At 38.8% G+C, this 17,428-nt stretch overlaps 1 protein-coding gene across 1 annotated transcript in view; it reads left to right on the top strand.

Annotated features, from left to right (window-relative positions):
* Positions 1-17,428, top strand: part of LOC132819695 (CAP-Gly domain-containing linker protein 4-like) — a 266,189-nt gene that overhangs the window by 189,021 nt on the left and 59,740 nt on the right. The window contains exons 13-14 of the mRNA XM_060831355.1: positions 569-692; positions 14,272-14,336. Of these exons, the coding sequence (XP_060687338.1) occupies positions 569-692; positions 14,272-14,336 (189 nt within the window). The remainder of the gene's footprint in view (positions 1-568; positions 693-14,271; positions 14,337-17,428) is intronic.

The following is a 17,428-nucleotide window of genomic DNA, read 5'->3' as shown; positions in this document are numbered from 1 at the left end:
CCCACCCCCTTACATTTACCCTTTACTAATGCACCTAACACGATGGACAATTTAGCATGGCCAATTCACCTGACCTGCACAATTTTGGATTGTGGGAGGAAACCAGAGCACCTGGAGTTAACCCAAGCAGATACAGGGAGAATGTGCAAACTCCACACAGCCAGTTGTCTGAGGTAGGAATTGAACCCGGGTCCCTGGCACTGTGAGGCAGCAGTGCTAACCACTGAGCCACCATTGTATTTGTAGAATCCCTCTGGATTCTCCTGAATTCTATTTGCCAAAACTGTCTCATTTCCCTCCTAAGTATACTTCTACAGCCTTTATATTCCTCTAGCAATTCAGTCAATCCCTGTATCTGACATATATTTCCTTCTTAGTCTAGACCAAAACCTCATTTTCTCTAGTCATCCAGCATGTTTTGGTCTGTAAAGTTTTCTCTTGTTGCATCCATTTTATGAAGTTCAGTTTCTACCACCTGGCTGTTAAATTCCAGCTAGGTGTGTGGATTGGATAAAATCAAACACATTTTGTGTTATCTAAATCTTATTATTATTGTCTAATCTTATAGGTTATTGGTATGGGATTGAATTGGATAAACCCAATGGCAAGAATGATGGCTCTGTTGGAGGAGTACAGTATTTCACTTGTGTGCCAAAACATGGAGTGTTTGCACCTCCATCGAGAGTTCAGAGGTAATGAATATTAATTTGTGGCATTGAGATTTCTCAGACATTGTTGAATTGGGAATTTGGTTTGTATCTGCATTCCTCATTTTCTCCTAATACTGAGTGTAAGCTAACATCAGTAATTTATTGAAGACACTGCACCCAATTTAATGCATTGCATTATGATTATCATGAGTATCATTATGTTGTATATTTTGAAGATTGTATTTTATCTATATTTCTGTTGAGTATAGTAATGTTTCACCCATTGGACACCAAACTTGACAAGAGGGAAGACTAAAGGCCTGTTCTCCAACTTCTACTAGTATTCAAAAAAAACAAAGAACTGCAGATGCTGGAAGTCAGAAACATAATAAAACGCAGGTCTGTCAGTATTTGTGGAGAGAAAGCAGATTTAATGTTTCAGGTTCATTGACCTTTCTTCAGAGCTGAATACCAGTCTTCACTTGCCTTTTGGGAAGTGTCAGCAGTCTGGGCCAACTTTCTGTGCATGTGTTACTTTTCATCCATCTGTCCATCTGTCCATCCATCCACCTGTCCGTCCATCCATCAATCCGTCCACCTATTCATCCATCCATCCACACCTCCCAAGAATGAAATAAATAAAATTAATAACTGCGCAAGTGGGAAACAGGAAAGCAAGGGAACAAACTCAATCACTGAATGGTTTAACTGGTGGTCTGATACCACATAACAAAGCTCTCATAATTTCACATAAATTGGCTAAAAGCAATGTGAAAACAATGTGTAGATTTCTTTCGAAATCTAGTTTGTTCCTTATGTTCAGTTGACTTTGTGTTCTTGTTTTTCCACTAAATAGCCTGTGAACACATTGACAGATAGCTGCCAGAGTAAATATAATTATTTTACCATTGTTTGCAACAATGTAGTCATATGATATTTAAATTGCTTTACAAAGTCAATACAACATTGCAATTTTAGGGAATGTTGACAGATTTACTTTCGCTTGTAATATTAATATATAATGGTTTTTAAATCGGAATACACCTAAATTAAGTGTGATTTCATTGTAAGACACTCCACAGATGTCTAGTCAGGTTGGTCACAGGATTGTGGCAAATTAAGTTTTATTGGGTTATCCGTGGTGAATATGGCTTTTGTGGCACAGTGGTTCTGCCTCTACTTATAACCCAAGAGGCCATGGTTCAAGCCCACCTTCCCCAGATATGTGTTACAACATGTTCGAACAAATTGGTTAAAACTACCAATTTGTGGTGAATTCTATGCGTCTGTTATGGCTTTGCAGGCTACATGATAATCTCAGTGAAAAGCAAGATCAGCTGGCTCACACACCATCTGAGGCTCTTATAAGAGTTCAAGGTGGGGTAAGGCAATTGCAGTTGCAAATTGTGGTGATTCCTGACGCCATGTAAATTAAAGAAGACGAAAATTTAATGACTGCTGGTTTGGTTGCTAAATATTTGAAGAAACTGATATGTTTGATCAAGCTGTGTGCAATACAATCAAATCAACAATAAGTTCCTTTATTAGAGTACACAATGATCCCAACAACTGTTTCAGCTGTTGATAAGCCTTTGTAAATATGGTAAATAGTGCACTAAAGGCTCAGAAACCACCAAGTAAATGAGACCTTTACTTTCCCTTTTCACACCAGTGAGATGAGTGCGCACTGTCTAATCTCCAGACCAATATTTTCACTCAAATAATACAATGATGTTCGTGTATCACTGTATTTATTCCTGATTATACAGTCAGCTCACCAGATGGTGAATGAGTCTCCAAACTACATGGTAATGCAATAAAGTCAGCTGTATACAAAGATAAAAGATAAAAAGAATAGCAGCAAGGAAGAACACATGCTGATTAGTTATAAGTGTATAAAAGGTCAAGTCATCAAAAATAAAGAATTTAGATTTCAAAAAATGGTGATCAAGTGATCGAGAGTGTCTGGATCTGACACATAGGGCATTTAGTAACCAGCTCATTGCAATTTCAAATTCTGGATATTTCATCTTCATTTCCTACATTACAAGATTTTCAAAACTTCATTCTGTATTTATAATTAATGTTATACTAACTTTTGTTAATATTGGACAAATTTCTTTGGAAAACTTGACAATATGAAGATGACAATTAAAAGAAAAGCATTTACAGTATATTATAGGAAGGTTCAGCAGTTGTCTTTTTGTATTTTTCAGTGGCACCTGGACCTCAGTCTTAATACAATAACGCAATATCAGACATTGTGTGCCAGTGTTGAGTTAATTCTGCCACTTGCCTTCCTTCCCCTAGCCCACCAGGCCAAACGCTCCCTCATGTACACTCTACTGTCCGTGGAATCTCATCTTCTTCACCTCAGAGCTCATTTTGTCCGTGTGACTTTTTTTCTGCTTCCGCATTCCCTGTTCTGACCAAAGTGTTGATCACTCAGTTTCCTTTCCTGGTTGCCATGTCAGCTGCTTTTGTCAGCAGTTCCCATTGTTTGCACAATGTTCTCCTATCCTTCCAATCTAACATCAGTGATTCCACCTCAAAACACCCATCTTTGACCCCTCTGCTCTTACAAACTACTGCCCTATTTGCAATCTCCTTTTTCTCTTTAAAGTCCTTGAATGTATTGTCATCTCCAAGATCAAGATCTATTGTTCCTACAAACCGATATTTTTCATGCTCCAGTTAAGTTTTCATTCTGTCTCCCCACCGCTCTCTCTCAGCAGAAACAGTTGTTATCAAAGTCCCAAATGAAGTTCTGTATTATTGTGACTGTAGCAATTTATCACTCCTCATCTTCTCAATCTATTGCTCAGTCTTTGACAGAGTTGACAATATCATCTTTCCCCATCCTTCTGCTTCGTTATCCAGAGGGGTGGAATTTGCCTTTCCTGGCTCTATTCTCTTCTTTTGAAGCTTAACCAGAGAATTGCAACAGCTTCACTGCTCACTCCTATACTGTTATTTTTGGAATTCTTCAAGAATTTGCCCACGGCCTCTCTATTTCTTGTTATATGTTTCCATCAATTATATCATTCGCAAATTCAGGTTGCACGTGACAATAACTTTATCTCACCAACTGTTGACTGATCTACTGCCTCTGATACATCACACTGTCTGTTATCCAATATAGAATAAGCAGAAATTCCTACTAAGTAAACATGGGCAAGTCTGAAGACCTTGGGCAGAATTTTAACATATTAATCTCTGGTGCAATGGTGGCACAATTTTCCAGTTGCATAGTTGACATCCCAATTAATGTGTCTTCTGGTTTCTCTTTACCAGAGAAAAACAGTTAAGAGCCTGCCTTTGGGCTCCTTGATCAATTAAGGAGATGGAAAGGATAACATTGCAATTCTGTCAAAAGAACTGTTTCTGTTTGATGAGACCCCGGCATGCTTCAGATAAGCTTGCCAGCATGAGGATTTTGAAGTTGAAGCACCAATAGCAAAAAAAGATAGACATGGAAAGACTATTCACTCCTGCCCCTCCATCCTAACCACCCCACTGGACTCACAGGTCTCTGACCTTTACCTGGAGATTCTGCTGTTTGACTAATGTATAGGCAGCTTTCTCAAGTACAGGAGGAAGAGACAACGTCTCCAACCAACAAAGCATGGAAGGAAATTATATCCAGTGTGTGATCCTGGAGATGATGCAACAGAAGACTTGAAGACCTCAGGAATGAATGGTGTAACATCTACAGGAGCCAACCTCCATACTCTGACTTGCCCAGAATTCTCCTTTACACTGCGCCTCAGGTCAACCCACCTTATAACTCACCTTCATGCCTCATAGTTACTTACTACAAATGATGTGCTTTTCTGGTTACAATCTATTACAAAACTCATCTGCCTGCTTTCTGTCCTTGCAGAAGACAACAAAGAACAACTCAGTGGCTCAAAGGAAGCACAGAGGTGATCATAAGAGACAGGCAGCTTTCAGCCACTGGCAAGTGTCCAGCTGGTACCCTGAGAAGGAGTTCATGCTCTAGGAGAGTACAAATTGTAACACCAACCAGCCTGAAAGCCTGAATTTCCTGAGGCTCTGGTGAAGACTTGTTGAGAGAACTAACCTTCTCTGCAAGTAGACTGTAGGTTGGTGGTTTGGCCTCATTCCAGTTGGACCTTGATGTCAGTAATATTTACCTTGTGAGTGGGATCTTGCACTGCTCTTGCTACTGCTGGAACAGTTTTCCCCCTGTCCTTGATGCCCAGCAAAGTCCAAAGATCAAATTGCATAGGCTGCTTTCATGTCATGCTGAAAGCTGATAGCAGGGAAATTCAATTGAAAGTGAGCAATGTGCTGAACAGATGAAGTCCTGCCAAGAAGTTGGCTATCGCTGACTAAGCACTTAAAGCCTCTGAGAACGTTGTGAACAACAGCCTTGCACCTGATCATACTTATAGCTCTTCCAGAGAACTGATCAAAGCCTTCACAATTTTTCACTTCTACCAAAGAAGCTCGGCTTGCTGTGCATACACCTTGGAAATCTGACAATTGACTGACAGGTCAGACAAATGTCTTGAGATTGGCAAATCCAGAATTCAGTGCAAAATAATTTGCACTCTCCACACTTCGATTCACTGTGGCAGCAGTGTGTTTATATATAAGGTGCACTGCAACAACTTAGCAAAGCTTGTTTGATAGCACCTTCCAACCTTGCAAACTCTGCCATCTCAAAGGAAAAGGGCAGCAGCTGCATGGGACCATCACCATCTGCAAGTTCCCTGCCAACCCACATACTTTTCGAACTTGAAACTATATTGTCATTTTTTTCAATGTTTCAGGGTCAAAATACTGGACCTCACATGGACTGCAGGATTTCAAACAGATGGCTCATCACAAATGGTGATTAGGGATAGGCAGTAAATGCTGGCCTAGCCAATAACACTCACAGCCCATCAGAGAATTATTTTAAAAGATCCCTCCAGGGCCATTGGCTACCATGACACCAAATCCTAAATTAGGGAGAAATTACTTCCAGATGTCTCTCTGCCTCTTCACCTCTCTCCAAGACAATCCTAAAAACGCATACCATTGACCAATATTGTTGTGATTTGCCTCATGTCTTCTTACGTGGCTTAGTAGCAAAAATGTTTGATTGATAATCTCATTAAGCAACTTGGAACACTGATAACAAATTAAGAGCAGGAATAGGCCACTTGACCCTTGAGCCTGCTCTGCTATTCAATAAGATCATGGCTGATCTGATGTTGCCCCAAACACACATCCTTGACTCCTCTAAATACAAATATTGTAAATGCAAGGATTTTTGTTTTGCTGTTTCTGCTTCACAATGTCATGAAGTTATATTATAGGGTCATAGAGATTTAAAGCAAGGAAACAGAGCCTTCGGTCCAACTTGTCCGTGCTGACCAGATATCCCAACCCGATCTAGTCCCACCTGCCAGCAACTGGCCCATATCACTTCAAACCCTTCCTATTTATATGCGCATTCCGATGCCTTTTAAATGTTGTAATTGTACCAGCCTCCACCACTTCCTCTGGCAGCTCATTCCATACCCATACCACCCTCCGTGTGAAAAAGTTGCCCCTTAGGTCTCTTTTATATCTTTCCCCTCTCACCCTAAACATATACCCTCTAGTTCTGAACTCCCCCACCCCAGAGAAAATACTTTGTCTATTTATCCTATCCATGCCCCTCATGATTTTATAAACCTCTATAAGGTCACTCCTCATATTCTTATTTTAAACAAAGTCAAAATAAGAGACTGAAATTCCGAACAGAATATAGGTTTCAACTTTTAAACAAATTACATTATAAAGAAGTTTCAATCAACTAATTAATTAGCTTCGGGTATCTTATGTGACGGTGATGTGGTTTTTTTTCACATGATCCAATGTCATATGGCCTGAGCTTCACATGATGAAACTCCAGGAAAGTCTCCAACCAGAGTTGATAACCCTACCTTAATCGTCACTCATCTTTCTAAATATGCCCAATATTGGCGGCACGGTGGCACAGTGGTTAGCACTGCTGCCTCACAGCGCCTGTAGACCCGGGTTCATTTCCCGACTCAGGCGACTGACTGTGTGGAGTTTGCACGTTCTCCCTGTGTCTGCGTGGGTTTCCTCCGGGTGCTCCGGTTTCCTCCCACAGTCCAAAGATGTGCGGGTCAGGTGAATTGGCCAAGCTAAATTGCCCGTAGTGTTAGGTTAGGGGTATGGGTGGGTTGCGCTTCGGCGGGTCGGTGTGGACATGTTGGGCCGAAGGGCCTGTTTCCACACTGTAAGTCTAATCTTAATATTATTTTTACAGTGATACAGTGGTGACTGTACATGTTTATTAGTCTTTGTTGGATAAGAGAATTTCATCCCCGCCCCCCCACCCCAAGAGGGAGATGCATACACAAAATTACATTTTCCACAAAAATGACTTCTATAAACCACTGGTGCTACTTATGTGTCAATAAATTTAAAATTCAATTTAGCTAGCTTTAGTTAAATTTGTAACTGTTTCCATCTTACTGTAGATTTTTTTGCAACATTTTTATTTTAAGGCTTTCACTGTGTTACGATAAGTTTTGATATTCAAGCAGCTTATGAAGTCAATTTCTGCAGAGAGAGAGGTTAAGAAAAATTATTCTCCTTCATTCAGGGTTTTCAATTAAAGTTAAAGTAGTGACAAATGAACAGCACAGCATTTCAGTGGTTCATTTCTCAATAAATGGTTCAAGTGTTTGACCATACATACCTGTGGAGTCCCTTTTCTGGATGAAGGTGGAAGGAAATGAGGTTGAAAGCAAGGTCAGTTGAGATGGTGTGAAACATCTTCAATCCATATCTGCTTAGGACATGAAACTGGAACTTGATTAACCTAGTATCAAGTAAATAGTGACATCATTGAAAGAATAAAAACAGAAAAGTTACTGGTTACAATTTAAAGGAAAATCAAAAATACAAAACTGTTTTTGCCTGATGTGATTCTCAAATTAACCATGATAAAATCGTTAGAATACATTAATGTTCTATGGGTCACATATTTCTTGTGCTGTTCACACTGGATTGTTTTCTCATGTAATATTTTTAAATCTTTCATTCAAATTGAAGGTATTGCACCAGCATCATCTTAACGACAATACTGAGAACAAAGCTTAGATCTTTGAAGTGCTTGGCATTGAGTTGTTTTCTGAACTCTGATTATGTTTTCAGAGTAGTGTGGATGAGTACTTAGAGACAATTGTTACTTCAGTAGGCAGTGATCCATTCAACAATCAACATGTGGGTTACCCTGGCGATTCCAACACGTTGCAAATTGTGCTATCAGGCAGTTGAGCAGATACCAATTCTAAGTGCAAGGACACATTCATTATGTTTTATAATTACACGGCAAGGGAAAAAGTGAAGTTCCTAAATCAATAAAAGCCCAGTATTACAACATCCTTTATACCACTTGCCCACATAATAGCAAGCAACATTGCACTTTTGAAATATTATTAGACAAGTAGTTAACATGTTCATGTTAAATTCCTTTGTGAGTTATTTTATTAGCTATTGCAACATACTTATTATTAGGCTCAATAATAAAAGTATTAATATTGATTTCTACTGCTCTAACATTTGTATGCTAATATTAGAATATAACATCAAAAATTCTGATTTTAATATTGGTCAAGGTGAACTACTCCAGCTCTTTGTATACTTCCACTGTTTGCTGTTCAACATAATTAATGCATAAGTGCTAATGATGTTTATAAAACATATCTTTGGAAGAACATATTGCAAAAGCTTGATCATTAATTCCCTTAGAAAAACACTGCTTTGAGGTAACTAGACTAGAGACAGTAGAAATTATTAGATGTCTTAGCAAGTTCAAGCAATTAGCCATTGTTGGATGTTTATCATCCGTAGACGCCATCTTTTATCTAGGACCCATGTATGACATACTGAAATTGAGGTGTTACTTTTTTTCCATTCAGAGGATAGTATGCTTGTGTCTGAGGCAGAAAATTGTGAGTTACCACTATTGTGATAGTGCAGCAAGAGCAGTCGAATGTGCTACATTTAAGCTCCAACTTCTATCAAGTTGTGGGTTTGAATTGCAGAAAATGCCCCCCACTAAATAAGGTTGTCAGTGTATAATCTGTTGAGACATTGACCTAGTAATCTAGAGACCCAGCTAATATTCTGGCAAAAATGAGAGCTCCAGATGCTGGAGATTAGCGTTGAGAGTTTGGTCCTGATGAAGGGCTTTTGCCTGAAACGTCAATTTTCCTGTTCCTTGGATGCTGCCTGACCTGCTGTGCCTTTCCAGCACCCCGCTCTCAACTCTAACATTCTAGCAACCCCAGTTCAAATTCTGATATGGTAGATGGTGAAATTTGAACTCAATGAAAGTCTAGAATTAAGAGTCTGATAACCATGAAACATTGTTGGTTGTCAGGAAAAATCCATCTGATTTACTAATGTCCTTAGGGAATGTAACTGCCATTCTTACCTAAATTAGCTTACATGTGACTCCAGATCTACAACAATGTGGTTGGCTCTTAATTGCCGTTTTGGCAATAAACCTCTTTGGCTTTTTTGATTTATTCATAGGATGTGGGTCTAGTCAGCAATACCCAAATCTATGAATAAATAAAAACAGCCAAAGAGGTTATAAAATCATAAGAGTACATAGATAAGATGAATAGCCAAGGTCTATATTTCCCTTCAAAATCTCATCATTTTCCTTTCTTATGTTATTGGTTCTAATGTGTACAATGAGCTCCTGCTGGTCCCCCTCCCCTTTGAGAATGTTCTGCACCCTCTCTGAGACATCCTTGATCTTAGTACTAGGGAGAAAGCACACCATTCTGATTTGCTGCTGGCCACAGAAATGTCTGTCTGTCCCTCTGACTGGAGAGTCCCCTAACACAATGATCACTTTGAACCCAACTTACCCCTCATTATATTAGAGCCTGTCTTGATGCCAGAAACTTGGCTGATTGTGCTACATTCCCTTGATAATCCATCACCCCCTACATTTTCCAAAACAAAATACTTGTTTGAAATGGGGATAGCTACAGAAGACTCTTGCACTACCTGCCTACCTTTCCTACTTTTCCTGGAGTTAACCTATCTATCTGACTGTATCTGTGGTTTTTCTCCCTTCCTATAACTGTCATCCATCACACCCCCTTGCTCTTGTAAATTTTTCATTGCCTCTGTCACTCCAACAAATTCATTTGATCTGATAGTATTCGCAACCAATGACATTTACTGCAGATGTAATCCTCAGTAACACATAATCTCTCTCGAAATTCCCACATCTGATAGGAAGACAATATCACTCTACCAGAGGCCATTTGTTTTTCCCTTCTGATCTACGGTCCTGAAAAATAGCACTGTCTTATTGCTCTAAAAAACATTGCTCCAGGCTAACTTAAAATTTACGTGTTATATTTTAAAAATTTAATCAAGAGATAGATCTCAATAAAGCATATAATCAAGAAAGAACCCACTCAAGATTTACAGCAAGGCAACACTTTAAAAATTATACACTTATCTGTTTCTGTGCTGTGACCTTTCCCAAACAGGTTCCTCCAAGATCAGTTGTGAATTTCACTGTTTGTTAAGTTTTCCTAGACTCAGTCTGATGTCCAGCGATACATGAATTCAAACAGCAAAGGCAGTAACTGCACATATTCACTGCTGCGTCAGTTAGCAATATGGATTACTTTCTCGCTCTCTCTGTCCCGCACTGACCGTGTGCAGCCTATTTCTGTCCTTCTCCCTTTTAAAAGTGCCATTGTTTTGACTTTTTTTTCTCCAAAGTTCGAAAACAATGCAACAGCATATAAAACAGTAATTACTGCTCCTGGAATTCGAGGAATTCGCTTCTAACAACTAAAAGACCTCAAAGAACGAGCAGCCTGTTACAGCCACAATCTTTTCCAAAGATGTGCATGTCAGGGGAACTGGCCATGCTAAATTGCACGCAGTGTTAGGTGTGTTAGTCTGGATAAGTATTGGGTAGGGGAATGGGTTTGGGTGGGCTTCTCTTTGAAGGGGCGGTGTGGGCTAAAGGGCCTCTTTCCATACTGTAGAGAATCTAATCTAATCTCCTTGAAGATATCCAGTAGTTTTGTAAGGCTCCATGTAAATAGAGGCTTTTCATTCAAGAAGTAAATGAATCTTCATCATTTTTCCTAACTATCCTGCAGACTTTGTAACCTGGTATCATGTCCTGACAATCTTGCAACATATCTTTATGACGGTTTGCATGCCATATCGTCCAGGTTAAGTTAGTACCTGGAACAGGCTCAATTTCTTCTTTGTAGTTCTTCTATTTGTATAAATAACTCCTATTTGAGCTGCATACCTAACCTGTCTTTCTGCTTCAATGTTCAACTCATAAGGTCCCTAATCCTCTCTCCTGGTTTAAATGCTTTACATTTTTTAGATTTTACTTTGCTTGCAGCGTGTAAAACACAACTTCCTCTTGTTATTCCACTGTCTTTCATTTTGTTTATTTTTAATCTTTTTCCTCGTGAGCCCTCTCCTCATTTGCTATTCTGAAATCCTCATGAACATCCTACTTAGCTTTCCTACTTGGACCTTAATCCCAGCCTGGTTCAGGTAGAAATAGACCTGAAGATTCAGTTATTTTGTATCCCAGTGCTGGCTCTTGCAATCTATAAAGTGAAACTATTCTTTCTCAAACCATTCCTTCAATCATTTGTCCACCTCCCCAGTCTGCTTTTCCCATGCCAATTTGAATGTAGTTAAGGCAATACTAAGGAGGTTACTCACTCCCTGTATCATCCCTTCCTATAATTTAGCTCCTAATTATCAGTACTCTCCAAACAGGATCACTTGCCTACTTTTTCTTATGTTGTTTGACTCAGCATTGCTGACAGCAATTAAATCCCCACTGTCACCCTCCAATACTCATTGCATGTGGTTCAAAATGTCTCTCACCCTAGCATCAGGAAGGTAACAAACCACAATCCTATTTGTAAAGGAAGGCAGCTGCCTCCTCCATCTCCGCTATCCTGTATCTCTTCCCCACAACCACCATCACTGTGCCACCAAAAAAGTTTTGAATCTTCTACATCTATCACACTTGGTTCTCTTTCACCTTCTCCTCCCTTTCAAAACCTCCTGCCTCAAAACGCCAAGACAGCACTCTGGCTGTCTTCCAACTGCCTTGATCCTTATCCTCACAGGTAGTAAGTATACTAAACACATTGTTTAGGGTGATTTTCTTAGTTGTACAGTTTCTCATTGTTTTATCTAGTCAGTTTTCCCCTTTAGTATCAGTTTGGAATCTAGCTAGTTAATATTAAATTTGTGCTATGAACACCTATCTCAGATGTTGGATCATCACACACTATTGTGCTGTAAGTTAATTTATCATTAACCAGTCCAGCAGAGAGCTCTAATTAAGCACTTTATTGATGCATCAGTCTGACATTATGACGTGCAATGTCCCCTCGTTCCCTACTCATAAGCTTATAAAACTATGGAAATCAATGGAATAATTAAAAGAGTGGATTGCAATTACACGACTAATATCAGCAAATTGATGCTAATCATGGTGAGTCTGACAACACTGATTTGTTGGTAACTCTGACTTCATGATTGCTGTGATCATTTGCAATTCAGTTTGAGAGTATTGCTAGATAAGTGTTGATAAAAACCTTGCTCTAACGGAAATTGTAACCTGATTCACCAAAATCTGGAGGAGAAAGCTATATATTTTAGGTATGACTGGACAGTGGGGACAGTTGTGTGTTAAATGCTGTTCTAGAAATTGCTGAGGATGTAAAATTGTATTGAAAGTGGTGATTATAATTCCATCAGGATTGAAATTTTAAAAAATTCTTTAACATTTATACACTCTTCTAAGCAGTAATGAATCATTCACATTAGCTTTTATAACTAATTACGTGTCAATAATGATTTCTTGCTGCTCAAGAGTGCATCAGGCCTTTCCTCCTGTACCTAGATTGAAAAGTGGACTTACAGAATTACGGATGTGGTTCTATCACATTGATGGTTTTTTTGGAAGCTAAGTGCCTAAGCATATTGATGGCATTCTGTGGCCAATGAAATTTGGAAAATAAGCCTCAAGTGTGTGGTTGAATATATGGTAGAGAAGGTAGTTATTTGGTTGTGCTGGTTCTTTAATATAATTGTCCAGTCAGTTTCATTCTACTACTCCTTGGTCATAATATCTGCAAACAGCCAAATGTCTGTTTCATGCCTGGACTCTGAACACCTTCCTATTCAGGAATCCTTACGAATATGGTGGGCAGTGGACTGCCCAATTTGTGCCACTGGTTATCTAGTCTGTGGTCTTTTTAACGGCTCTCCCACTTGCTCATTGGTGTTCAGGTTCCTTCCCATATCTGTGATCGTATGTGTTATTCAGTACACCTATAGGCTGAAATATAATGCAACGTTCTTCTTTAATCCTTTTCATATAATGTATTAAAGTGGCCCCATGTTTCATACAGCAACTTCAATCATTTGCTGCAAGTTTGATTTGAAGGTAGTATAGATTCTAAAACTAGACAAAATTCAACAGAGCTGTATAATGCATACTTTCTTGGCATTCATTACTCCATTTATGTTCCAAATTAGAGAGCTGAAAGACAAAATCAGCATTTAGGTATACATTTTTCTTCAGTAGGTTTGCCTTAAATTCTGAATGAAATATACATTTCAATTATTCTTATGTTTTGGTGAAAAAGGTACATTTTGTGGATGTTTTTTATCTTGTAAGTATCAGGACATCGCACAAGAATACTTATTCAGAGAGAAAATCAACGTTTTTACTGCACGAGAAAACAGTGCGAATTGATTGTCAGTTGAGCTCTGATTGAAATTTGGAAAATATGCCTCAAGTGTGTGGTAGAATATATAGTAGAGAAGGTAGTTATTTGGTTGTGCTGGTTCTTTAATTGCAGCATTGCAATGGAGAATGCACATATTGATGATAGTTAAGAGCTAGGCTTTATTAAGTTTTCAACTGAGCAGGTTTACTCTGATTTATCAGGACTTTGCCCTGAGAAATGAAGAGCTAATGCAGTCATTTATTTTTGTTGAGATGAAACAGATGAAGTGCCTGTATATGTTCTTCCTGACTGCAAAGAACAGGGCCTTAAATATTAATATATGGAGCTTCAAATGCACCCAAGTGCACCCACTGCAACCCCAATTGACAGACCTGAATTGTTTGCCACCTAGTTCCATGCATAGTTCAGGATTATCTAGCAAATTGTTTCCAATTGCACAATTGCATCTGATGTTAGACACCGTGTTGCAAGTTTCGCAAACATACTTTGGCCAGATATGGACATAGTTTGGTCAGATATGGTCAATACTTTGTCTGTCCTCATGCAGTATAAATGTTGGTTTTCCCTTTGAATTTATATTCTTCTAAGATTTCCTGATGCGTTTGAGATGAAAAGCTTTGACAAACGTATATTTTTGTCAGCAGAATTAAAACATTAATTGAAATGTAAGTTTTATTCAAATTTTAGGGTAAATTACTAAAGAGAAATGTATTTTTTTTAACAATACTTAAATTCTGTGGCACTGGATGACTAGTAATATGATTTTCTTCTTGCTTCTGAACTGTGCCTGGTTTCATCTGTAGGGTGACAGAAGCTCTGGATTCCTTCTCAGTTGTCCCAACCAGTAAACTTAATCGATCAGTTATAGGTAAGTAATTTGTTTGTTACATTTGTTACATGTTTACTGTGATCTCTAAATCTTTTGCCATAATGCTATATTTCTCATTTGCGAGAGGTAACATGTGACCTAACCAATCCTGTTTGTTTTGTTTTAAAAGATGCAATACAAAAAAAAACTAGTTTAATTAGATGGGCTTCAGATTGGTTCCATAAGTTGGCACAACATCGAGGGCCGAAGGGCCTGTATTGCGCTGTAATGTTCTATGATCTAGTAAATAAAGTTTAAAAGCTATTAAGAATAACGTATTCACCTGGTTATGAAAATGAGTACCGTTTTGATGTGCCTGAATAACTCAATTATGACAGGTAAAATTATTGCACTCACAGAAGATTGGTCTGCTGGTGCAGCAGGTAATTAAAAAGGCAAATGGAATTTTATTCTTCATTGCTAAAAGGATTGAATTTAAAAGCAGGGAGGTTATGCTGCAGCTATTTAGGGTGCTGGTGAGGCCTGGAGTACTTTGTGCAATTTTGGTCTCCTTATTTGAGAAAATATGGACTTACACTGGAGGGGGTGCAGAGGAGGTTCACTAGGTTGATTCTGGAATTGAGGGGGTTGGCTTATGAGGAGAGACTAAGTAGACTGGAATTAGTAGAAAAAGGGGGGATCTTATAGAAACATAAAGTATTATGAAGGGAATAGATGGGAAAGAAGTAGAGAGGATATTTCCACTGCTGGTGAAACTAGGCCAAGAGGGTGTAGCCTCAAAATTAGGGGAAGCAGATTTAGGACTGAATTGAGAAGGAATCTTTTCACCCAGAGGGTTGTGAATCTATGGAATTCCCTGCCCTGTGAAGTAGTTGAGGATTCTTGATTAAATGTTTTTAAAGCTAAGATAGATAATTTTTTGAACAGTAAAGGAATTAAGGATTATGGTGAGAGGGTGAAAAAGTGGAACTGAGACCATGAAATGATCAGTTATGATTTTATTGAATGATGGAGCAGGCTCGAAGGACCAGATAGCCTACTTCTGCTCCTAGTTTTTATGTTTTTATGTTCAACTATGGTTTGGGCAAAGATTCAAACAATTGTACATTTAAACCTGCAAAGTCCAACATCTGGGAGCTGGTGTGTAAAATGGGAGAGCTATCCCACTGACTAGTCATAACAATCAGAAAGTCATGTGCACCATCTTTAGATCAATATGCTTGGCTCCTCCAGTACTGTCCCTTGTTACTGACTCTGGAAATGACAGTCATGGCAGGATAGACTGGGACAGCTTAGTATATAGTTTGATGGACTTGGCTGTTGGAATTGTAAAAATGATGGCAAGCATCAAGAAATTTCAAACTCAATTCCAAAACATTTACTCATTGCCAAATACCTCCATTCTACTAACTGATTAGTGAGAATCTTTCCTTTCTGAGCACCAGTTTAGATGCCAATCATTGCAGGTATTCAACTTTATTGACAACTTCTCGAATAATGAAGCAACCTAAATTATCAGGACCTGCAACATCTAGGCTGATATTGAGATATCACACAAATTTGTGCCATTAAGTACATGAAAAGGATCATCTCTCGCACTGTTGCAATTACAAAACTTACCTTAAGACCCTCTCTTGCTGCATGATCTCTACTTTGAGAAATGTAGGTCCTGGTGTGGTTCAGTAGATAGCTCTCCTTCCTATGAGTTAGGAGCTTTTGGTTTCAAATGTTACTCTATGAACTTGCTGGTTACAAAGGTGTCTTTACAATATTGCAAGCAAGTCAGTCCATAGCAGTGCTAGTACCAGGGTGGATAAAGGGGAGGGTTAGCAGCAGGAATGACATCCAGCTGTAAAACCACCAAGATTATTCAGAAACATTGACAGAGGAACTAACCATATTTAGTAGTGCCATCAATTTGTTCAGCATCATGTAACTAGCTATTGCACTGTTGCTCCAAAGAGTAAAAATACAAGTTAAGGTTGCATATGAACTGAGAGCAGAAGTAGGCCCTTCAGCCCCTCACATCTGCTTGACCTTTCTGCCCCTTGAGTTTGCTCTGTTATTCAATAAGATTATTGCTGATTTGAGAGTAACCTCAAAACCACATTCCTGCCTATCCCTGATAACCTCTCACCCCCTTGCTTATCTATCTACCTCAATGACTCTGTTTCCATCACTATTTCAGAAAGAGAGTCCTAAGGGCACACAATCCTCTGAGATAAAAAAATGTCACCTCATTTCTATTTAAATGCATGACCCTTGATTTTTAAATAATGACCGCTAGTTTTAGAATTTCCCATTAGAGGAAACATAATTTCCAAACCTAATCCTCAGGATCCTACATGATTCAGTCAAGTTAATGCTAACTCTTCTAAACTCCAGCAAATACATGCCTAACCTGTCTAACCTTTCCTCATAAGACAATGTACTCATATCTGGTATCAATAAGGTAAACTATCTCTGAACTGCTTCTCCATCCTTTCTTAAATAAGATGGACAATACTGTGCACAAGACTCCAGCTGTGGTCTCATTAGTACCCTGAATGATTGAAGCATAACCCAATTCAATTCAATTGAATACAGCAATAAGCTGTATTCAATTCCCATTGTGATAAAAGATAACATTCTTTTAGTTTCCTAATTACTTGCTTTACATGCATAATAATCTTTTTGTGATTTGTGCAGTAGAACACCCAGATCCCTCAGTATCTCAGCTTTGTAACTTCACTATGCATTGTATTTGGAAAGGGAAAGACTGATCGGGGTAGTCAACATGGCTTTGTGCATGGGAAATCATGTCTCACTAACATGATTGAATTTTTTGAAGAAATGACAAAGAGGATTGGTGAGGACAGAGCGATGGACATGATCTATATGGACTTCAGTAATGCGTTCACAAGGTTCCTCATGGTAGACTGGTTAGCAAGGTTAGATCACATGAATTATAGGGAGATCTAGCCTTAAAGGTAGAAGACAGAGGGTGGTGGTGGATGGTTGCTTTTCAGACTGGAGGCCTGTAACCAGTGCTGTGTCACAAGGATTGATGCTGGGTCCACTGCTTTTCATCATTTATATAAATGATTTAGATGTAAAGATAGGAGGTATAGTTCGTAAGTTTGCAAATGGCA

Source organism: Hemiscyllium ocellatum, chromosome 10 (genome assembly GCF_020745735.1).
Source record: "Hemiscyllium ocellatum isolate sHemOce1 chromosome 10, sHemOce1.pat.X.cur, whole genome shotgun sequence".
NCBI lineage: Eukaryota > Metazoa > Chordata > Chondrichthyes > Orectolobiformes > Hemiscylliidae > Hemiscyllium > Hemiscyllium ocellatum.
The sequence above is the reverse complement of the archived record's forward strand: the minus strand, read 5'-3'. Positions and strand labels throughout refer to the sequence as shown.